Source organism: Mya arenaria, chromosome 9, assembly GCF_026914265.1.
Source record: "Mya arenaria isolate MELC-2E11 chromosome 9, ASM2691426v1".
In the NCBI taxonomy this organism is placed as follows: domain Eukaryota; kingdom Metazoa; phylum Mollusca; class Bivalvia; order Myida; family Myidae; genus Mya; species Mya arenaria.
The window spans coordinates 47,406,569-47,432,855 of NC_069130.1; the positions used below are offsets into that span (position 1 = coordinate 47,406,569).

General features: G+C 33.4%; 1 protein-coding gene across 8 annotated transcripts in view; it reads right to left on the reverse strand.

Annotated features, from left to right (window-relative positions):
• LOC128246730 (rap1 GTPase-activating protein 1-like) overlaps positions 1–26,287 on the reverse strand; it is a 171,996-nt gene that overhangs the window by 55,075 nt on the left and 90,634 nt on the right. For 7 of the 8 annotated variants that reach the window (XM_052965112.1, XM_052965113.1, XM_052965114.1 and 4 more), the window contains one exon: positions 23,648–23,680. In XM_052965112.1, the coding sequence (XP_052821072.1) occupies positions 23,648–23,680 (33 nt within the window). Of the gene's footprint in view, positions 1–18,040; positions 18,215–23,647; positions 23,681–26,287 lie in introns of those variants that run through there. The other variant, XM_052965118.1, reaches the window with a different exon arrangement.

Sequence of the window (26,287 nt, forward strand, 5' to 3'; positions counted from 1 at the left end):
TTGGTCCCCAAATCACGATAATATAACTCTTACTCATGCACCAGTCAATTGTAACCACACCTCCCACCCCCTCGGTCCAGGGAATAGTGGGGGCTGTTACTTTTGGTCCAGCTGAACCCGGGTAAAACTGCTGACAAAATCCACGCCAAAACCCCTGAAACCCTGGGACATTCTAGGTTAGGCCGATTCCATGCTATTTTTTTGCGCGAAAACAAAAAAATAGCACTTGCTCTAAGGGCACTCCACGGCCACCTGAAAGGTAAAAACACGGCCCATTTCCCCCACTATCCCCAGCATTTCCCCTGACCTGGGGGCTGCGGCTACAATTGATTCGTGCATAATATGTTTGACTGTATAAAATATGAAAAAGTTCCTTTAAAATTACAGTTAAAAAGGTAACAAAAAGCGCTTCGACTCGAAGATTTTTTTAGTCTAATTTCAATAAAAACTGTGTCATGTTTTTAATTATTTTCAAGTCACTCCTTTTTACATATTTCAACAAATACTAAGAAGGGTATTTAAAAGTGCTAATTAAATTTTGCGATATAATTATAGATAATAGCATTATACATCTATAATTACTTTAAAGAATTTATTTACAAAAAGCTGAAAATAATTCCTTAATAATCCAATAACGCTTTAAATAATTCAATCCCAACTTAAAGAGGTAAGCCATTTTATGGTATTATACTTACTACATTGTAACCGAAATTTAGAGAATGTTAAGTAGTTGAATTAAAACAACAATATTAAGCAAAGTATACAAGATCACCAATCATTAATGAAAGCTAAAGAACAGTAAAGTGTTATTGCAAAATAGTGAAGGCAGCTTCATTTCTTTCACTGCAACCTTTAAACATAGTGACAACAACAACAACAAATGGCTATAAGACACAGATTGCTAAATCACAAACTCACTGACACACAGACAGATTCACAGACAGGCATACATTGCCAAGACAAAAAGACATGCAGACAGACAGAAAGAGAGCCTTATGGACAGACAGACAGCAGATAGACTGACTCAGCCAAGACACATTGACAGATGTCAGATGTCATGCAGACATATTTGATATGACGGACAGAATTCGTTATTTCAGAAACAAAATATCTAAAATTGAAGTATTCTTTTAAATGCAGAAGTCACAGTACTTACAACTTTTTCTACATCCAAATTCATTCTAACATTTTCTCCAAACAATTTCTATGATAATCATACAATAACCATTTGTTTTGCGGATTGACATACCCTTTTAACACACCCACCATGATAAACTTTCGACAGTATCCAAAACACTTCAGGAAATGCCAAAACTACTTGAAACTTCTAAACCATCTTCTCATGAGAGTTATTTAGACCATTTTATTATAAAGAGTTTCTACTTGAGTGATCCTTTAGATTATATGAGCTATCATATAACAATAATATTATCAAATACAGATAGTCATAAACAGAGCTTTATCTTTGAATTTCTATCACCCTTGAGTGTATAGGCATTGTTTTTAAATTTCTGAAGTTTAATTAGTATTTGATATGCTATTTCAGGCAGATAAAACTTCAATTTTTCAAGTACTTCTGGAATTTCTCACAGTTGGGGTAACATATTGTTTGATACATTTAATTTGAAATAAATCTTTCATATCTCAGTTATATAAATATGTAAACAATCTTCCCTGAGAAAATTGCCTAATCATAGCAAAAGTACAAATATAAGCCAAAATTCCTGTTTAAATTCTAGTTATCTTATAACATGAACAATTAACTTAGAAGTAATCTTCATTAGAAGTAATGAAAAAAATGTTACTCTTTTTTGGGTGCCTATAGATATATATTGATTAAACCCATGGTCTGACAAGGTCATCCAGCATAGCTTAATTTCAAAAGGTCATCAACAGTGAGTCAATGTCATATTTATAAACAAAGGTAATCCAGCAAACCTTACTATTTGAAAGGTAACAACATAACAATCAACAATTAGACAAGGTCATTCATAAACAAGGACATCCATCATGGCTTTATTCTAAAAGTTCCTTGACAATAAGTCAATGTTACACATAAACAAGGTCTTGCTTATTTCCAAAAGTTAATCAACAATTGATCAAGGTGATTCATGAACAAGGTCATCCAGCATATCACTTAATTCCAAAAGATCATTAACAATTAATCAACTTGGTTAACCCAGCATGGCTAAATACCAAGAGTAAACATCAACAATTACCGGTAGTCAAGGTCACTCGTAAACAAGGTCATCCAGCATGGCTTAATTCCAAGAGTAAACATCAACAATTAGTCAAGGTCACTCATAAACAATGTAATCCAGCATAGCTAAATACCAAGAGTAAACATCAACAATAAGTCAAGGTCACTCATAAACAAGGTCATCCAGCATGGCTAAATACCAAGAGTAAACATCAACAATTAGTCAAGGTCACTCATAAACAATGTAATCCAGCACAGCTTAATACCAAGAGTAAACATCAACAATTAGTCAATGTCACTCATAAACAATGTAATCCAGCATAGCTAAATACCAATAGTAAACATCAACAATTAGTCAAGGTCACTCATAAACAATGTAATCCAGCATAGCTAAATACCAAGAGTAAACATCAGCAATTAGTCAAGGTCACTCATAAACAAGGTCATCCAGCATGGCTTAATTCCATGAGTAAACATCAACAATTAGTTAAGGTCACTCATAAACAATGTTATCCAGCATAGCTAAATACCAAGAGTAAACATCAACAATTAGTCAAGGTCACTCATAAACAATGTAATCCAGCATAGCTAAATACCAAGAGTAAACATCAACAATTAGTCAAGGTCACTCATAAACAATGTAATCCAGCATAGCTAAATACCAAGAGTAAACATCAGCAATTAGTCAAGTTCACTCATAAACAAGGTCATCTAGCATAGCTAAATACCAAGAGTAAACATCAACAATTAGTCAAGGTCACTCATAAAGAATGTAATCCAGCATGGCTAAATACCAAGAGTAAACATCAACAATTACCGGTAGTCAAGGTCACTCGTAAACAAGGTCTTCCAGCATGGCTTAATTCCATGAGTAAACATCAACAATTAGTCAAGGTCACTCATAAACAATGTAATCAACCATAGCTAAATACCAAGAGTAAACATCAACAATTAGTCAAGGTCACTCATAAACAAGGTCATCCAGCATGGCTTAATTCCATGAGTAAACATCAACAATTAGCCAAGGTCACTCATTAACAAGGTCATCCACCATAGCTAAATACCAAGAGTAAACATCAACAATTAGTCAAGGTCACTCATAAACAAGGTCATCCAGCATGGCTTAATTCCATGAGTAAACATCAACAATTAGCCAAGGTCACTCATAAACAATGTAATCCACCATAGCTAAATACCATGAGTAAACATCAACAGTTAGTTAAGGTCACTTAAAAACTGGGTCATCCAGCACAGCTTAATTACAAATATTACAAAAAATAGTCAAGATCATATATAAAGGTCATCCAGCATGGCTTAATTCCAATTTTAAGTACACCAACAATTTGTTAAGGTCACTCATAAAAAAGGTCATCCTGCATAGGTCATGAACAATTAGTCGAGGTCATTTAAGTCATCAAACACAGTTTATAATAAAAAAAAAACTTTCGAAATCTAACTGAAAGACCTTATTTCACTTAGATTTCGGAAGTTGTTGTTTTTATGAAATAATTTCAACAGTTTTGAATCATAAGTAAGCAGCTTAAAAATACAACTTTATGTCAAAAACCAGAACATAACAATGATAAACATTCAATGTTTGAAGGACGAGTCGCTTTTAAGTAGTAAATGAAACTAACTGATATTATGATTAAGCTCTCTCAACAATTACTGATGATATAAACATTGTTAACATATAATCTTGGTAACAGACTGCTTCATAAAATCGTGCAGTAAAATATCAAATGACAATGACAGATATCGGAAGTGTGTACAAAATGTTCTTCGCTAAATGAAGACAAATCAACGCAGCACTCCCAACGTCCAGATGTATCAACCGTATTGACAGCCCTCGTAATAATCGACAGAGCTCGTAATAATCTAGACATCTAATGGATGCCTTGTGGTCGCATCAGCGACCTCTTTCAGTCCTGAAGTCATTGGTCAAATCTTGATTTCAGACCTGATATGTTATATGGTCCTATTATAAGGAAGAAATGAAGACAAAGCTTTTTCTCTTAAAGTGGGTAAGATTGGTCATTTTCATTGTTGATTATGAACATCACATGTTAAACTCCTATTAGATTGAAGAGTTATAAAGAAACACCAGTAAAACGGGGGGGACGGGGGGAGGGGTTGAGGGGGGGGGGGGGTTGAGGGGGGGGAACTAAGAAAAATAAAAAAGCTCTAATATTAAGGGAGGGTGCCACACCCTGGTAAGAACTTATATTATTTTTACCATCCCAATGAATATTTACCGAACAAACTAACGTAATGCCATGCATTATTTAAATCCCCTTCTGAATAAAGTATCTTAAATTTGTTCATTGAGTTTCAACAGAAGTTCATGAAATTTTGCCAGAGAAGCAAAATTTTACAATATTCGTAATAAAATTGAATTCAATGTTAAAAAGTCTTCGACATGACAGTAAAGCTAGAATTTCTAAGCTTGGCAATTAAATTTGCATTTTATGAATGTAAAAGGCAATTTTATTAGTCTGTAATGCCGAATGTTTCCAATTCATGTCAAGCCTTTATCGACTTGAGCAATTCAAAATGTCAAAGACTGACATCAGAAGACAAATTTTGAGAAAACAGAGAACTTAACTGCAGCTTGAATAAAAATTCTTGATAAAAAAGGGGAAAAGATGTGCTTTTATTCACTTGAAAATAATACTCCGTAATAAATATGAAACACGATTACTTACAACTGAGGTGAAACAGGACCCCATCCCCCCCCCCCCCCCCTTAATTTCTAACGAAATCCTGCATTACTAATTAATATAAATTTGAGTAACGGCATAATATATATATTTATACTACAAACCACCCTGTTGAATCCCAATTAATCCTTATAAAGTGCCCGAGTACTAGTAATTACCAAACACGGAGGACTAAGCCTCCCCATTTAACCTAAAAACATTCTACATGAAGTTTCAGCTATAATGGTAATAACTTTAAAGACAATTAACTTACATATTACTGGTAGAACTTAAAAGTCCGTTTCCACATCCGAAAAGCTTCATCATAATTATAATAATAATTAATCACACCACACTTCCGTTACAAAATGTATAATTTCCCACAAAAATACCAAAACCCAAATCAACACTGTTTAGTATCTGAGTACATTAATTGAATATCATCCCATTAATCATAGACACAAATCAGGGAAAATAAAACTGAGATCTAAACTTACATTTTGCTTCATTGAATTTCCTAGCGAATTGCTTAGTGACAAATGTATGAGCAACTGGGCCCCATTACCTAGGATTGCTGATGAGTTTTTGACTCACACCCCATGATGTAACGGGATGTAACGATAATGCTACTGTTTTACTGGGTGGGAGTGGATTTTGATAGCATTAACAGTTGTTTTACTCAGTTACCGCTGATAAACTATTACGTAATAATAACGTATGACTTTCTCTAAGTGCTCAGTTATTAAATTATATTATACCTGATGATACGTCATCAATCAAATCCACACCGAGTATGAACTAATTTTCAGCCTAATAATATTGTATTTATACTGAGTGAACATATAAATAATTAATATACAGAGAATGATGTAATTGGAATCATTTAATGACTATTATGAATAATGACCATTTTGTTACATTAAATATATTCCTAGTTCAGAGCTCAGATTCAAAATGGAAAAGCTCAAACCTCTAGGGCCAAAATAAAATGTTTGGTTTAGGGTTAAGTCCTTTTCTTAAATAGTTAGTAACAGGGTTTATGTTAAACCGTCATTGTCATCATTGGGGAAATGGTGTTAATGTAATCTTTGTGTACATTTAAGCTTTTAAAGTTTTTAAACTACATATAAAATCACACACTTAAAAAAAACAGCACCAGTATTTCGAAGGTTAACTAAGGGTTACCCTTACTACTCTACTTTCTTTAAGCCTATTCCCAAATTCAACCAAATCAGGTCAAAACCTTTGATTACAATTATGTGCCTAATGAACAATTCTAGAACCTTTTGTGCCTAAAGACCACACCTAGAACCTCTTGCAATTAAGCACCAAAGTATATCCAAGCACATTCTGCACCTACGGACTAAACCTAAAACCCCTTGAATCTTAGGACAAACCTAGAACCTTTTTCATTTTTCTCTGGGGACTTGAAACAATAGGCATCTTGTGTTTTAGAACCAAATCTAGGACATCGTTACCCAAGGATAACTCCTAGGACACCTGAGGTAAAATATACCCCCATCTAGGACATCTACTGTCTTAAAGGAGAAAACAGAGCATCTTATTTAGGAGCAAACAAAGTTTGCAATTTAGAACCTAGACCAAGGATCACATGTATCTTAGAACCAAACCTAGGACCTCTTGCACCTAAGGGCCAAACATAGAATGTATTTTACCTAATATAATACTCAGTATATCTTACAACCAAAACCTAGGACTGTAAGATAATAATGTAAGTTTAGAACTCATCTTGCACATTTGAAGCAAACCTAGGACTTTATCTTGCACATTTGAAGCAAACCTAAGGACTTTATCTTGCACATTTGAAGCAAACCTAGGACTTTATCTTTCACATTTGAAGCAAACCTAGGACTTTATCTTGCACATTAGAACAAAACCTATAGGACTTTTATCCTGCACATTGGAACAGAACCTAGGACTTTATCTTGCACATCAGAACAAAACCTAAGATGTTATCTTGCACATTAGAACAAAACCTAGGACTTAATCTTGCCAATTAGAAGCAAACCTACAACCTGGCCTTCACCCTAGGATCAAACATAACAACTTATTGTACCTATAATGTTACCCTAACTCATGACATCAAGCAAACCTAGGGCCTGATTTCCCACTTAGAACAAATCCCCAGAATATCTTAATTTTAAGCGCCAATCTCTTATAATTGGGGGACACCAAAACCAACACCCCAGAACTTATGAACCCAACAAGATCTCCCTAAAGGTTTTCATTGGTTGAGTAAAGTTCATATAAATATCATTTTTTTAGAAATATAACAGGACTAAAATCTGCCGATTATTTTCTCAGAATTATAACAAAAGAAACAAAGGAGTATAAACACAAAAATAATCTCCATGATTCAGGCAAAAAACATCTTATTTTGTACAACACAGAACACATTGTGTTTTCTTCAATTTACAGACCTACAGATACAGAACGGATTTTCTTTTTTATAAAAGGACACAGAAAAAAATGTTTGTTTGCAGTAAGATGATAATTTTAAGGGTCTTCAACCAGACAAAGTGGGTGGGAAAGGTGAAGATTTAAAATGTTTTAGATACAAAATTCATTCAGACTTTTGAGGTGAATTTAAGATTTTCTTGTGATGTTTAGAAACCAATATTATTTTCCCTTATTTAAAAGCCCCTGATCAATGTTTGAATCAGATTGTAAGTTAAATAATGGCCCTTATTAATAAAGGACATAAATAATTTTTCAGTCAGATTGTAATTATGGTGAGTTTGTCATGTCACTGAAAACCATAATACTATTCAGGATGGCCTAAAGAACATAAGAAACAAAATTAACCTTGTTAAAGCATGACGAATTTGTTACTTGAACCTCATAAGCAGGTGGTTTATTTGTTTGAATGAACCGGTCTTGTTTATTATTTCTTTCTGGTGTTAATTATTTACATCTCTTAGAGAAACATTTTTTTCTCATCCTGGGGTTAAATGATATTCGAAATCACAGGCAGGATACCATAAAGATTCAGAGAGACATGAACTTAAAGGGGCTAGACACCAGATGATCCAAAAATCAGCAAATACAGTATTTCCTCAAAACAAGCCTAATAATTGTCAATGCGAGCAAGTAGGAGGCTGATGATATATCACTTTACATGGTTTAATAATAAACATGTTGCTGTCTCATCTGTGTTTCCCAATTTAAAATTGCGCAAAAAGGTTTCCGAGTTTATGAGTACATATAAATATACCGACGGTGTTTTTAAATGCATTCAGATTTACGTTGTAGACAACCCTAGTAAATTTCGAATTGGAAAGATGCATAAAAAAGCGAAAGATGCAGATGTCGTAAGCGATGTGATACATCAGTAAGTAAGATTTAATGCTTTGTACACAACGATATCAATTTACAATTTTATTTTTTTCTTGCAATTGTTGATCTGGTGTCGAGTCCCTTTAATGTAGTGGCGCCTTACCTCAGATATGGCAATCTGATGCCAGTGTCAGTGACCCTTTTATATGATGAAACATTTTCCTAGTACATATTTATATACAGACAGACAATATAGAATATCTGAAACGACAGACAATAAATTATTTGCAGATTCCCTGGGGGATTTTAAAGTAATAACAACATCATCACTGCATGACAAAATCTGTAACGAGTTTCAAGTTTCTTTTTATTTCACTTTTGAAGTTTTGGAAAAGAAAGTATCTAAATCCTTACTGGAAAATTGAAATTCTTATTGGTGCCATTTTTAAATATCACACATATTGTTTGATCATTTTTTCAAACTCATCTGAGTAGTTATATACAATCTGTTTTGAAATATAAAAGTTTTATACGGCCATATGGTGAGAAAAAACCAAACAATCTGACATTACTGAATTACAATTGATAAAAATGATATTTTATACTTGCCTGTTGTTTTTTAAGCTTGAATTTCTATTTCTAAATGATCACAATAAAATCCAGTGCACACAATTTTTTACCATGCACAAAATCGCAATTCATAATAGAGTGATATTATGTAACAACTTGTCAATATGCAAGCTTTTTATATATCATTAATAAGACCATAAAACCAACCATATAATTGCCAACGAAAGTCACAACGCACACCATAAAATCAGCTCAAACATTATCAACGACTCCGTGATATAATTAAGAAAGAACGTAACTCACAAATAACCAACAGGATGACAATCTTGGACTCTTAAACCACGAAACATTTTGAGACATTTCCCCTATGCAATCCCTCGACATTTCCGTCTATAATTAGCGGAGAGAAAAACGGTCAGGTCCCCAAGAATGTCCACATATCTCTCTTGAGAACAGAAGCCTTTCAATACTCCATTACTGGTCAGAAAACATCTTTCCTGTGCTTTCCGAGTTTCCCTGTATCCAGCAGCTATGTTCACGAAATCTGCTACTGCCCAAATCTGATTTTGCCAACTTGAGTGTCGTCTTTTCTTGCGCATATATAAACGTCTGAGGGGGCGACGCAAGAAATTAGTTTTACATTATATTATCACCTTGTCTGATGAGCCTTGCACTATTTTTGGTCTTCAGGAATTCAATTCTGACACATACATGCATTCTTTCATGTTTTCGCGTCACATTCAATCAGTTTTAACAAACCAATTACCGTAGTTGATGAAATAAGTATGGATCTGTATCTATTACATGTAATTAGAAAAAAAATGAATTATTACCAAAAGGTGATAATGTAAGCCAATCATTGGACAGTTTTAGATGTAATTTATAATTATCACCAAGAACGAGATAAATATGAACTAATTTCGATACATTGATATAAAATGGTGCGTGGTAACAAGTCAGTTTATTCAGGAATTGACAAAAACAAGAACTGTCACCGTGCTCGAATATTCTGTTCATTTAAGTTATAGAAATGCAATTTTATGAAACATGCATAAATCCCTGTAAAAACAGATTGCATGCAAAATTTTAACCAAAATAATAGTAACTTACAATTAACAACGTACTAAATTAAGAAAGTTGGTTGGTGGAAACATCTTTCATATCAGGTATTTTCTGAGATATTGACTTAGATATTAGTATGTGCAAAATCTTACCCAGAATTTCTACAGCAAAAAATAAAGTAAATACTTTGCATTCTATAATGCCATACAGAGTTATCTTAAACTTTATTTTTTAAGTATGTCTGATGGTCGAGTACTATTTAAAAGTCACAATGCATTAACTTATTAGTGTTTACATATAGGTAAAATATATAATATTATAAAGGCCCATAATTTGCATTATGTTCAAAATTTTGTTTAACTTCATTATTTAAGGTTTTTGGATAGTTGAGAACACATATAAGTTTCAATGCAATACATGTGTTTGCTGAGATATTGACTGGGCTAACATGCAAAACCTTAACCAAGGTGGGACGCTGACACCCACGCTAGAGTGAGTATTAGTATGGCTCTCTATATTTTTTAAATATTCGAGCTGAGAATTAGTCAAATCCTCAGCTGTATATATTGTTCAGGAAAGAAAATAATCAATAACATACATTTGTATAAAAGAAAAGCTGATAATTGTTACATCATATTTCATTGGTTAAATTATGATGTGTTCATCCAATCAGAGTGCAATATATATATATATACTTAAAATGACAATGACATCATAACCCCTTGCATGTTATACAATATGGTCCTCAAGTTATCTCTATGAAAAAAACTAAGAAAATGAAAATTATCAGCTTACAGGAGTTTTCACACATAGCAATAAACTGGGAATGCATGGCTGGAATTAAGTCTCATATAACGAAATAATCTCCAGGCAAATAATTATAGGTAACACATTATCTAGAAAATAATTTCAAAGTTAATGAAAATCTGTCGTAACCAGTCGTATACCTTAAAGGAACTGGAGAATGTCATGTTGCTTTCCGGAGAAAAATGATGAAGAGCAAGAAAGCATCTAATTGGATTTCCACAATGTAATCCCACAACCAATCTTCTACAATTACTCTTATTTCTTGCCACAGTTTGATGTAACTTATGATGCTGTAGTGTAAATCCAACAAATATTAAGTAAGCAAAAGTATACGTAAACAACTCTCAGTAATACATCATTTCCAAAGTTGGACAAATTAGTTTGAATGGTAAAAATGTGAATCAATACATCGCAAGATGTCGCAGCGTAGTTTATATCAAATGGGACATAAAAATGCTTGATTTGTAATGCCACACATGAAAACAGCCGTCAACACAACCTGCCTCAGAATATATTAATGGTATTAAACAGCACCAATACCTACAAACATGCTCGAGACAGAATTGACACACATTTTATTTTGTCGTTTAAAAGCATGTTCAGCAATAATATTCACATAATGATCCAGATTTTTTATCAATGCAAGGGAGGCAAATCTATCAGTTCAATAAATAAAGAAAATGATGAGCTGATAAATTGTCTCCCTTGATGTGTTTATGTATTTTCTGTCCTATGCTTGAAATGCCTCGAATTTCATTGTAACAAAAAATATTCAAAGCGGTCCTATATTAATTTTGCCCCTCAAAATGACCTTACAATATAATTAAGCCAAAAAAATAAAATATTTTTTCCACTATAAACATTCCATAAAAAAATAGGGTAGGTAGTTACGACATTTTTTTCTATTTTTATTTTTTGAAAACCAGGATTCTGTACCAAATCACATGATCTTAATCAAGGTCTATCACATTTGTAGAAAATCTGCATTTTTTTTAAAATGTTTACTTAAATAAAAAAAATTTTTTGGAAACAAAACACATATCCATCAAAACCCCCCAAAAAGTGTAAGGTCGGGAAGAAAAGGTTGGGTCGGTCGGGTAAGTCACCAAACAAAGATAATTTTTGTTATGCCTTATAAAGAGACATTGCAAATTGGCAGATATAATGTATAAGAACTCGTGAAAAATGGATAGTTTCAGAAAATAACAATATGGATGGAAGAAAAAAATTGGAATAATGGCATTTTTTTAAAAATAGAATACAAGAAGACATTTTTCACATGAAATCAGAAATTGTTTCATTAAAAGTGAATGATTAGGTGTTGAATTGACAAGAAAGTCAATTTAGTGGGGATTATTATTTTCTGAGTAGAATTTTGAAGTGATCACAGAATTTTGTGCAGTAAAATCCCAGTCATTATCCTTTTATATAAGTTTCTGAAATATTATCTGAAGATTGCTCCACATTCTTTGAGTTTTTTTTGCATCTTTTTTCTTATTAAAATGTTTTTCAAATGAAGTTTTAGACTTAATAATAAAATGTCTTCGTCTTGTCAACCTAGTTTAAACAAGAGGGTCATGAAGGCCATATATTGCTCTACATCTTATTATTATCACTTTTAACATAAAAAAAGCAACCTTAAAGAGACTCGTTCATGATTTTTGTAAATTGCACTAAAATCATTCTATTGTGTGACTAAATAAAGTCTGACAAATCATAAGGAATGTGAAAACTAAGAAACTGAGATGGCTGGATCCCTTCAACAAATATAAATATATGCTAAAATATTTTCATTGAGGTCTACAATTTTGAATAGCATTCAGGATTGTGATTCAATAAAAGGCTTAAAGTTTAAGTTAACCCAATGTTTGTGTATAACTATAAGTCCTTGTGAGCATAATGTTTTATTGTCAGTTTTCTAATTTTTCCTTAAGGCCAAATAAAAAAATAGGTGTGTTTCAGGTAATGCTGCCAAAAAAAATGGGGTAGGTAGGTCGGAATATTTTTTATTTTTTTTAATATTTTTTTTTTTGATATATTAATTTCAGTAACTGTTGACTCAGAAAGTAACAAATCAAAAGTCATCAATTTTCAGGTTAATCAGTAGTTTTTAAACATGTTCCATGCTTCAAAGGAAATATTCTTTATTAGTCTGGTTAAATACTTTGTCAATGATGGTTGGATTTTAACTAAGTTATGGTACACCACTCTGCTATTATTTAAGACTTTCCAGGAGCGGTTTTACTTTTCTTTATGCACCCGTTTGCTTTCAATCACCCTCTGTAGAATGCTAACCTCCCTGTGACATAATTACATGAAGAGTGGGACAATAAATTTACCATATAAGCCATCAGCCAAGGAAACCTCAATGCTGTCAAGAGGACCTGGGGGTTCAGGTTTGAAGAACAAGTAACATGCAGGTTTTATTGCCAAAATTGCACACTTAAGTCTGACATATCAATCCGAAAGTCAGTATCTGACACATTTGTATCTGACAAAAAAATAAGAGTTCAAGAATTGAAATATACCTGCCACACAAGCACAAACTACCCGTAATTCACCTTAGAGTTCGGACAATCTAAAAATTCAGACATCCTTTATTATTTTCAAAAATAATTTATTTTAGGTACCTAATTTTCGGACACCCAAAGGACATCGATTGTAACTTTTACAGTAACTAAGTCTCACAGACAAAAATTATTGATCTTTATCGTTACAATGCCTGGCTAGATTACCTAACCGTATACATCACTGTGATAAGTTAGTTAGTTACTACCCATCCTAAACGATTTATTGCCTGTTGAAAAGGATGTGTGATATATTTAATGGAGGATTAAAGAAACAACAAGGGCAATCAAGTGATTAAGAAACCACAGACATGACATGTTTGTAAACCGATCCGCCAATAAACTTTGAAACCTGTACCACACTTTTAATATAGACTTTATGAAGCAATAATCGTACAGTTATACTCATTGTAACATCAATAGAACAATAAAAATCAACACATTCAATGCTACAGGTAACTATTTAATGTGATAAATTAAAGTTAGAAATGCAATACTTAAGTTACAATCGAAAACACCACTCAGAAACATTAATCCTGCATAGCAATATCCATGCTCTCCATGAGATCCTCGTGGGTATAACTGAGAGTTATGTGACGTCACACAATGTGACTGTTTGATCTGAAGCCAATAAAAGATGTTTATTCATTTCAATGCATGTATAAAATGGTGTTGAATGGGATTTTAATTAACTTGATAAAGGAGTTACACTTATAGGCGTAATAACCATTGATAACTACGGATAAATTAATAAGTGGTAAAATGCAGACATGAAGAAAAAGGCAGGTTTACCATACATGTAGATAAAATGTAAAAATGGTTTATTTTCTATGAATTCGGACAGCGAAAAATTAATTATTTTAAGGTGTCTGAACTCTAAGGTGAAGTACCGTAAATACATTCAGAAATCCAACTCTAATATTGTCAACTTTACGTACATACATTTCGTAACAAATGCTTTTCGTTCCCAAATCACATTATTTTCAAGGAGAAATAGGTTAGGGTCGGCGGGAAAAAATAGGGTCGGTCGGGTAACATGAAACAGACCTATTTTTTTATTTGGCCTAACTGTACTGGGGTGGGTTGGCAGGCCACTGAAAGCTGAACATTTTTCCATACTTATAGTATATTTTTTCCTGGAAGTTCAGTAGCAAAGAGTTAAAAAGTAATAATATACGGTAAAGCTGTGATCGCTAGAGGTCGCTGGGGACCAAGCTCGGTGTTTTCAGCTCCATTAGTGGGAAAAAACATATTGGTGCCAAAACATGAGCATAAGTCCCTTTAAAGGCAAAATCCCTGTTATTGTTCTTTCTTCTTCTAATGAAAGCAGTGCAGTATTTGTTTATATACATAGCTTTTACTGCTAGATGCACAACTTCCATGATTATAATTTTGCATATGCACTTTGTGAGGCCCTGATAAAAGTCATTCAAATAACTTGATTTCCCATTATGAAAATGTGGTTAAGAATATACAAATATGCCTTTCAAAGGAAATTAAAAAAAAAAAAAAAAAATTCTTGGAGTTATGTTTCTTGTTGTAAGATGGTGGTAAACAATTCTGAATTTTATTAAGTGCATTTAATGAATGGTATAGAAGTTTTTTTATTAAAATCCCAACTTGCCCTTAACTTTTACTTGCCTAAAACTTTAACCTAAGTCAATTAGGGGCCATAACTTGTATTATGGATATGGAATTATGTAATCTCATTGGGTGATGGTCCTGAACAATTGTGTGAAGTATTAAGTCATTTGAATGAAGGGTATTGCAGTTATTAAACAATATCCCAACCTGCCCTAAAACTTTAACCTAAGTTCCATAGTCAATCAGGGGCCATAATTTGTAAAAAATATAATATGGAGTTATCTAACCTCATTATGTGATGGCTCTGAACATCTGTGTGAAGTATTAAGTCAATTGAATGAATGGTATTGGAGTTTTAAGTGAAAATCCCAACTTGCCCTAAAACTTTAACCTGCCCTAAAACTTTAACCTAAGTCAATCAGGGGCCATAACTTGTATTTAGGATAATATGGAGTTATGTAACCTCATTGTGTGATGGTCCTGAACAACTGTGTTAAGTATTAAGTCAATTGAACAAAGGATATAGAAGTTATTAATAAATATTCCAACTTGCCCTAAAACTTTAACCTAAGTTCCATAGTCAATCAGGGGCCATTATCTGTGTAAAGAATAATATGGAGTTATCTAACCATCATGTGATGGCCCTGAACAACTGCGTTAAGTATTAAGTCAATAGAATGTAGGGTATTGGACAAAATCCCAACTTGCCCTAAAACTTTAACCAGACGCTGACGCTGACACGAGTGGGGCCCACTAGTATAGCCCACCTATTCTTCGAATAGTCGAGCTAATAAAATGATATCTGGATAAATTGACTACCAGGGCCTCAAATATTTGCCTTGAAAAGAACTAGACACTAAGATGATACCATTTAAAGAAAAAATGAAAATTAACAAAAACTTACAAACAATTGATAACATTGTGTACAAAGCATGGAATTTTACCTACTGATTTACAACATGGAATAAGAAACATGTTTCTTACGCAGTTTTTTTGCATATTTTTCCAATTTGAAATTGACTAGGTCTGTCTACCATGCAAATCACAGTAAATTAAAAAATATTGTCGGTACATATGCATCTGTTATAATCATGTTACTTCAACATTGCTAAATATACACACTTTTAAATGGGAAACCATTATACGCTATTTTTTAATGGGTAAACTGAGCTTAACAGCTACGAAATATTCCATTTATCATGTAAAATGATGAATTATCGGCCTCATATTAGTTTGTATTAATAATTCTAGGCTTGTTTTGAAGAAATACTGTATGTACAGATTTTTGGACGATCTGGTGTCTTTTGTTTCTTTAAAGGGACTGTGTCACAGATTGGCACCAAAAAAAAGTTTTTTTCTGTAACAAATCTCAGGACAATTATCTAAAAGAATGTGTTACGCTTTGATATCATAACTGTAAAAAAAAGTACCAAAATGTAAAAAAAAAATTGTGTCGGAGACTGGGTTCGAACACGTGTCGCCAAAAATGAAGTCCAGCGTCTTACTCACCGAGCTACAAAGGCATACTCTAATGGGGTGACATAATTAAGCTATACACCTACCTTGGTGATATCACGTGATAACACCGACTAGCCAATCACGCATAAGGAATGTAAGGAATGAATTCTACCTGGTAGACATACCCAGTAATATTTTTTAATGGAAAAATATGAAATAACTGCTAAACTTAAATAAATTGTAATTTATGTGGTACTTCAGTTAGTAAGTTTCAATGCATTGTACACATCGATGCCAAGTTTATGTCAGTTTTCAACAATTTTCTTTTTTTTCCGCTATTTTATCATACGTGAGATAGCCCCTTTAACATGAAAAAAAATGCCACCTTAGCTAACTGAGGCAATCCTAAAGAAATTTAATAATAAATGTAACCTGTAGCTTGTTTGCAAGAGTTTTCAAAATTTTATCTTAGTGACCTAGATGTTGATCAATCGTGACTAAGTGTGGACATAGATTTTAACAATGCAATCATCTTAACAAAGTTTGGTGAAGATTGGTTAAAAGTATACCCTTAATGAAAGGATTTACAGGTTTTTTCTCGAATATTTGTTTGAAGAGACCAAGTGTTTCACCCAACATAATCTGAATGTAAAGACATTATTTCAAAATCTTTGCATTGGTTGAGGTGTATTGGAGTTTACACAAAAAGGAGACCATTAACCCTCAAAATGTTACCTTGACCGTAATGCTATATTTGTAGCTTGAGCATGTGCACTGCAACTTTTTTTTAAATTCTATTATTTTCTTTTTTTTTCTTTTTGTAATTGCAAGCTTGTTCATTTTATAATAAAACATTACTTACAATAAATATAATAATATATATAAAATAACAACATGTAAGCAAATGTGTTAAATAGTGCATATTGAAAGGTGACAAAGCATATATATCTCTGTGCGAAGTTTTTTTAAGATCCTTCCATCAGCAATTGAACAAGAAAAACTACCTTTAACCCGCTTTAGTGTGACCTTGACCTTAAAGGTACAATTTACCCTGACCGCTTACTGATTGGCTTAAGTTCTAATACACAGTTTGGCCAAAGATTGAGAGCTAAGAAATAATTTTTACACTGCTTAGGATCATATGACATCATAATGTTAAATGAGGAAGTCATCCCTGAAGTTGAATGGACCTTATAATGTCATATGACCCTCAGTGGTCATCATGTCCCAAAAAGGCGTGTCATAATACATGTTTCTTATATTTTACCAAACATTTTATATTACCATTCAATATTTTTATATCACTTTTGGTGTGTTTTATTGAACCTGGCCTTGTTTACTTGCAACCACTTTTTGTCGTTGTGTAAATCTTATGCCACACTCGTATGACGTAAGCGGTCCACATCTTTGTTTTTTAACAGGTCCAGTCCGGCAAAAAATACTATATGGACTGCGGACTTAAAAACTGAATTTTTATTAAAATACAGCAATATTCCGAACGATCCAGTTTGTATATATAAAGAAAGGAAACATTTATGTTAGCCATCATATGTTTATATATTTATAAACAATCTATTGAAGTCTACCTACTATGGCTGGGAGTTGGATAGACGGAATAAATGAGATATTAATCTGCCCACATACATAGTAGCCAAGTTTGATGAAGATTTGATGATAAATTTTGAAGGTAGTGCTATGGTTATTGACAACAACGCCAGACAACATGATTCCTAAACAACTACCAAACTAACCTTTTAAAGCCACATAAAACATTTTTCTATACATTAAATACTTACCTTTTTTTCCGCGAGCCTTTCCTTGACCCCACCCACCCATGGTACGATTTTGCACGTCGGAAGAAGAAATTTGATTTCTCCGGAATGTCCAATGGTGATTCGCCGTCCAATTTTATTAGTGGTATTGTAAATTTCGACCCACCAGACATTTTTGCTAACATTAAAATGCTAAACATCAAATGGTGGTAATTTTCATGTACAATTTTTTTATTTCAGTGGGTTAATTATTCCGTTTATTCTGTTATCCCCTCATATAACAAGAATTCCAGACACTGATATTTTTCCCCCATTGTTTCAAATACTCTGTTACAAATCATTATATCATCAATGATTATTTGTGGTTTGGTAAAAATCGCTTTTCCTGGAATGATCATAGAATTTCCTTAGCAACGTTATAGGATTTTCTAATTTCTTAGAATAATTAATAGTCAGAATATTTATATTTCCTTCAAATGATTTTCTACGAATGATCCTTGTAAGTTCTGAGAATCTTTATATACTGTCAGCCCTCTAATGAGTTCTTGTTTTTCATTGCTTATACTAATAAAATAGTATGTTTTTATACGACACCGTTTGGTTCTTTCCGTTTTGGAATTGAAAATGCCAGCAAAAGATTTCTGATATAGTTTTATGATGATAACTATAATAACATTGCCTTTAGTAAATCACTGCAGCCGTCTGAAATATTTTTTATTCCACTTTTTTTTTACTTTCAGACATTAAGATCTAGTGTAAATCTTTCCTTCGTTAATTTATTTTTTTGCCTCGTCTTTTATCACAATTTCAAAAACGCAACTATGCTAATACAAATTCTACCAAAAAAAATATACACAATATGACACCACACTCACACGAAGAAATTACAGGGGGAAAACTCACATAAGAAAAACCTTAGTGAATTATTAATGTTATTATCGTTCTAAAAGGCCACATTTGTCATGAAAATGACCGCTTCTTCCGAGAACCGCAAGCCTTTTCGCAATCCTTTTCGACAAAATGTTACAACATGCAATTTTTCAGTCATCGTAGACAGACAATTATCGCCATTTCTTAGCCATTTCAGAAATCCATACAAGTCAATTAAGCAACCACGCTAAATCGCCTACAACAATTTCAAGAAACTTTTCTCGCTGGCTTATATATTAAGCCAAAAATAACCATATAATTTTATTTCTAGAATTTTTTCCAAGAACTAATATTAGTCAGATTTCAATGTTATTTTCTTCAAGCACCATTCAAATAAACTTAAGTACAAGTCGTAAGAATGTTTATAAATGATTTCCTTAAGGTTTCACACTTTTTTTTCCATTATTTTGTCAGCATTGTTAATGTCAATCCAAATTGGAATCGTATGTTTCACAACTTGTCATTTCTTGCAATATTCTTGCTCATATAAATTATGGAAATCTAAATCACGAAACTTGTGTCTTTCTTAACTAATAAACACACAAAAAATATTTTTAAACTCCAGGAATGTTTGAGTGTCATAAAACTAAATTTCATAAAAAAAATCACCTAATAATCTCCAAAGTTCAGAAATATAAATAACTATCTCAGATCACGTTTTGCAGAAGTCAAAATTTCTTACAAGAACAATACAAGCAGTGTGCTACCAAGGAAAAGAAATATGTAATCTGAAATTTCCTAGAGCTAGTTTCCTGAGAACATTTTAAGTTAAATAAATGGGTCCAGTAGAAGCATTAGCAGAATTTATCTTCTGTGTCTTTCTGCACAATGCGCCTTTAACATCAAACAGTCATCGCTGCACGTTTTATACAATTTTGTTAACAATATCCGTTTTATTACAGGTTTTTTCATTCCGCAGATTTCATTTCTGGAAAAAGCATTGGTCCCGATTCATTAATGATGATCAGGGCAAGGATAGGCAGTGTTCTGTCAGTTTAGATTAAATATCATGCCAGGAACGTATGTTGTAACTAATATGATTTTAATTAAGGTGCTACCTCTATGACATACCAGAAGCAGTCATTGATAAAACTTTCACTCTCTAATATTAATACAACAAAACATTAAAACAATAATGCCAGTATGGATCTTCGATGTGTTTTCTTCTTTTCGAGACCCCTATAAATTCGCTTTTATTTCATCAAGTGTGGATCTGGAATTTGATATAAAAGGCGACTAGACCTAGGGGCGTAAAGCTTTTGACTTGCGCCCCTCCCTTGGAACTGAAATTTCTTTGGTTTTAAGTGTTGGCAAGGGTGTTCAATTAAGGGGTACTCCCTCAAAAAAAAACTAATACCAAGTCCTTAAAATAGTGCATTTGTGGGGTATTGCTTTTTCTCCTTCATTGAAACTTGGAAGATTTTAGGGGGAGCGCGCCTGAGTTACACACCCTCTAACGTCAATTCCTGGATCTGCCACTGACATCAAATTTAAACAAACTTTATGGATATGGTACATCTTTGACTTTGGGTACTGAATATGAGAGTAAATTTACATTTGATTTAAAAAAAAAATTGTCAACATACTCATAACATCATTGTCAAAACTTTTTGTTAAGAGAAAAAAAAGTGTGTATATAACTATGATAGAGTCTCTGATAATCACAGATATACCATTTTGACAACTTTTTAATTTTTTATCTTGGAAAGAGTAAATTTTTGCGTATATACCTGCAAACCAATGATATTTAAGATTGCTGACAAAAAATCAGATCATAGATTATCATATTTCTGTTCGAAAATTAATGTTTTATGGCTTAAACCGTTAATAACGTTTTAAGAAAAATGCATAAAACATCAATTTTTGAACTTAAATATAAAAATCTGCAATCTAAGTTTTTGCCAGCAGTCTTATATAACTGGTTTCCATACATTTTCGCAAAAATTGGCTGGTTCCAAGACAGAAAAAAAAAGTTGTCAAAACGTTCAATCTGTGAGAGTGCAGCTTTAATGAGGAAGATACGTGGTTGCTAATTTCAGAATATACTTTTGGTTTTGCAATTGCAATTAACATATTTTTTTTTATTAACCTTGGGGTTAAAAAATGCTAAATGGTTTTGGGCCTTTAAGAAAGTCACGTGATATGGAATATTTTTTTCTTTTTTTAATGCTAAAAGATTTTGGGCCTTTAAGAAAGTCACGTGATATGGAATATTTTTTCTTCTTTTTTGTCATCTTTCTAATTAATGTACTTTTTTATCCCCCTGGCAGTTAAAAAGTTTCAAAAAAGTAAAATATAAGAATTGACATTTGGATATTTATAATAACAAACACTTTTATGAGTTTACATTACAAAAACATACTCTGCCTTTAAACTCAGTGAAGTATAAAACCTTTAGGGTGGGTGTCTCCACTAGTGTGAAGGTTTCATATATATGTTAGTTCATGATGAAACCTGGCACTGCAATATCAAAAGAATGATACTATTTCTCAGAATTGTAGAACTGCACCTAAAGTTCAATTAAAGGTACAACATCACATTTCTATCATAATTTCAACAAACTATCAAGTAACTTTTTCACACTTGACTATACTGTCATACTATACATTAGTCTGCTGAGAAGTATCATTTGCAAAAACCATGGTAACAGTAATAGAGCACCATATTGTCAGAAACATGTGGGCGATTGAATAAAGAAGAAATGCAGTGATTAAAAGTTGGAAGTTGATTACCATATGTGTGCAGAAAGTTTTTATAAAGTTGTTGAATGTGACCTTGTATATTACTGACCCATCCCTCTCCCCCAAACAAATAATAGTGATCATTCATTTGTCAAGGGTAGCCTACTACTGAAGTTTCATGGTTCTAGGTCAAACAATTCTGAATCTATTTAGAGGACAAAAAATTGATAAGAATGTTGACTGTGACCATAACCTTTGACCTAATGACTATATGGGTCAGAGTTGGGATGAACCTATCTTACACCAGCGGCTATGGTAGATGCTTTTTCTCCCACATCAGTTAAACCAAATTAACGTTAAAATGTTTTTTTCGCTGGAACTTGATATTCCATATAGCTTAAACTCAGCTCCTCTCAACTGTTGGTTGATTTAAACAAGAGCTGTCGTCAGACAGCACTCTCGACTATGCCGCTTTGACTTAGAAGTGAATACAATAACGATGTAATATGTGCCTGTCAAAAGCAATAAAACAATCAAATTAAAAAGTGAACAAGAATCGAGATGTGACAAAACCAGGTTTTTAATGGTTGGAAGAAGAGATTCAGTTTCAACTGCTTTCTTCTATTTTTAGTAACAGTGACCTTGACCCTAGGGGGCCAAAAGGCAATCCATGAAAGCTCTGTATCAACTTGTCCTATATACCAAGTTTGGTCACACTATGTCAACCCTTACTTGAGTTATTCAGTACTAATCATATTTCTATTTTTAGCAACAGTGACCATGACCTAGACCATAACTCTCTGGGCCCAAAATTCAATCTTAGGAAAGGTCTCTATTAACTCTTCCTATATACCAAGTTTGGTCACAATATGTAGATCCTTACTTAAGTTATTCAATACCAACCCTTTTTCTATCAATAGTAACCTTGACCGTGATCCTAGGGGCCTCAAACACATTCCCATAAAAGGGCTCCATAAACTCTTAGTAAATACCAAGTTTGGTCTCTTTATGTCAAACCTAGCTAAAATTATTTGATACATAAGGTGACTTTGGCGCTGCCCTCCCACCAGCCCGCCCAAACAATGACACAAGTCATTGAAATAACTTGTTTTCCCTTTATGAAAATGTGGTTAAGAATATAAAAATGTGCCTTTCAAAAGAAATTAAAAGAAAAATTAAAAAAAAAAATCATTCAAGGGCCATAATGTGTATTTAGGGTTAGAATGGAGTTATGTTTCTTGTTGTAAGATGGTCGTCAATAAATCTGCGAAGTATTAAGTGCATGAATAAAGGTTATCGAATTTTTCTTTTATTAAAATTCCAACTTGCCCTAAAACTTTAACCTGCCCTAAAACTTTAACCTAATTAAGTCAATGAGGGGCCATAACTTGTATTAAGGATAATATGGAGTTATGTAACCTCATTGTGTGATGGTCCTGAACAACTGTGTGAAGTATTAAGTCAATTGAACAAAGGGTAGAAGTTATTAATAAATATCCCAACCTGCCCTAAAACTTTAACCCAAGTTCCATAGTCAAATCAGGGGCCATAATTTGAATAAAGGAAAAAATGGAGTTATCTAACCTCAATATGTGATGGCCCTGAACAACTGTTTGAAGTATTAAGTCAATTGAATGAAGGGTATTGGACTTATAAGTGAAAATCCCAACTTGCCTTAAAACTTGAACCGGACGCCGACACCGACGTCGACGCCGACGCTCAGGGGCGAGAAGTATAGCCTTCCTTATTCTTCAAATAGTTGAGCTAAAAATGCTGGGAAAAGGAGTGAATGAATCTGATTGAAATAAGAATTCCATTTAGCTTAAACTGAGCACTATGTTCTGAGTGATCTCAGTGAACTGTTAGCCAATTTAGGAAATGGCTGGAAAAGGAAAATTACTTAGCAGGACTGGAATCCATCTGAAATTGATGACCAGGAAATCCAACAAAGAGTATTTGGTAAATCTAAATGACCATTCCTGAGGACATTGAATTGTTAAAAAAAAATGAATAAACTTACTTGTAGCTCTTAAGAGTCAGCCCAGCGTCACATCTGAAATACAAGAGAGAAATATTAAATAATACAAAACATGATATATGTCAAACTTTATAGCATTATATATTTGTACTGCTTTGATTTCTGAGTACTACATGTAAGTGCACTTAAGCATATGGCTTGTTCATTATTTTGGAAAGATGGCCCATACCAAAGAAAATGGTAATTTTTCATATGCAGATGTTAAAATGAGTATGATCGAGACATATAATAATCATCCTACAGTCTATGTTGGCTCGATATTCCATGGACCGTCCAAAATACTTTGATTCTCGTGAATATGGAGCCAAGCGTGAATGCGTATAAAGAACAAGAGGCACATCAGTGCCTGTGCTCCACTGGCCAAAAGGTTCAAGCAAAGACCACCTAACGAACATTTTCGTCAAGTTTCATAGAAATACAATCATCAATTTTTGAGGAGAAGTTATTTAAAAAATTTTTTTACTTTAATAGCTCTGGCTGCCATGTTGTGCAGTGGACCGAAATGATTTGGGCAATTTGAGTAAAGGAGCACCAAACAAACATTTCTGTCAAGTTTTATCAAAAAAAAGGTCATCGGTTTCGACGACAAGTCGTATAAAGTTTTTTTTTATTTTTTAGCTCTGGCAGCCATGGTGTGCAGTGGACTGGAACCATTTAACAAATTTTGGTTAATGACCACCCAAGGAACATTTCTGTCAAGTTTCATCAAAATCTGAACATCGGTTAACATTTAATCTGAATAGATTATGAAGCAAATATCTAACCTGAACAAGAACTGACGAGATAGAATCGACTTGGTGTTTCACTTACACTTTTCGGCCATTTAAGTTACTAAAAATAGCTGTTTCATAAACTTTCAGAATGTCACTTAAACGAAAATTAATGTTCAGTCTATATATACTTTCCTATGTATAAATGTAAGGTTTTTAAATTGATCTTTTTGTGAGAACTTTATGCTTATATGTTTACTCATAAATTATTATTGTTTAAAAATTATTTAAAGATGCTATACGTGAAAAATTAAGACATTATTTTTTTTTCTATTAAAGGGAGGTAATTCAGTAGTAAAATGTAATCAAAGCTATTAAAGCATGGCATTTCTTTTCTAACCATGTTGATATTATTACAGTCTATTCAAGCAAGATGCCTTTTGTTTTTACATAGTACCCATAGGTTCTGAAAAACAAGGAGCACTATTCCCAACAGAAGGATGTCACTCCCTATCACTGCATGAGCATCATAATAAAGAAATGTTTACTCAAACTGCAAGCTGCTCAATTGAAATAGGTATTTACCTCAAGCATACAGTTTTATAATGTGGCAAAATAGTCGGACTACTAGATTGTCATTCGGACTAGTAAAATATGCCATTATGCTAGTCCAACTGGCTAGTAGGTTAAAATGTTTTTCGTGAAGACTGCGGACGAGAAGTCCTTAAAGGTTTTTCTATTTTTAACTCTCGCAGCCATGTTGTGCAGCGGACCGGAACCATTTGGGCAATTTTGGTTAAAGGGCATCCCGATGAACATTTATGTAAAGTTTCATCAAAATCTGATAATCGGTTTCTGAGAAGATGTAGTTTAACGTTTTTTTCTATTCTTAGCTCTGGTGCCCATGTTGTGCAGCAGACCAGAACTGTTTGGGCTATTTTGGTTAAGGACTACCCAAGTAACATTTCTGTCAAGTTTCATTGCAATACGATCATCGGTTTCTGAGGAGAAGTCGTTTAAAGGTTTTTCTATTTTTACCTCTGGGGGCCATCTTGTGCAGTGGACCGAACCATTGAAGCAAATTTGATAAAGGACCATCCAAGGAACATTTCTGTTAAGTTTCATCAAAATCTGATCATCGGTTTCTGAGAAGATGTTCTTTAAAGGTTTTTCTATTTTTTTGCCCTGGCAGCCATGTTGTGCAGCGGACCGGAACCATTTGAGCAATTTTGGTTAAGGACCACCCAAGGAACAATTCTGTCAAGTTTCATCAAAATCTGCCTATCCGTTTCAGAGGAGATGTCGTTTAAAGATTTTGCTATTTTTAGCTGTGGCGGCCATATTGTGCAATGGACCAGAACCATTTGAGCAATTTTAATAAAGGACCACCCAAGGAACATTACTGTCAAGTTTCATCAAAATCTGCCGAACCGTTTCAGAGGAGATGTCGTTTAAAGATTTTGCTATTTTTAGCTCTGGCGGCCATATTGTGCAATGGACCGGAACCATTTGAGCAATTTTGATAAAGGACCACCAAAGGAACATTCCTGTGAAGTTTTGTCAAAATCCGCTTATCAATTTCAGAGGAGATGTCGTTTAAAGTAAAAGTTTACGCACGCACGCACGCACGCACGCACGCACGCACGCACGCACTCACGACGGACAATCTGTGACGACATAAGCTCCATGGCCTTCGGCCAGTGGAGCTTATAAAACCGAATTTGTCCATATAATCATCCACTTTGAGCCAAGAAGGAAATCGAGCCAAGTGATTATAAAAGCCAACAGGTTTCCATTGTATTCCATTTCTTTATATAATGCCTGTGCAATGCATCCATCATTTTGTTCATTTTTGGTCAAACTGGACAAACGCCCCCTGTCATTTGTTAATTTTTAGTAACAAAGGGGCATT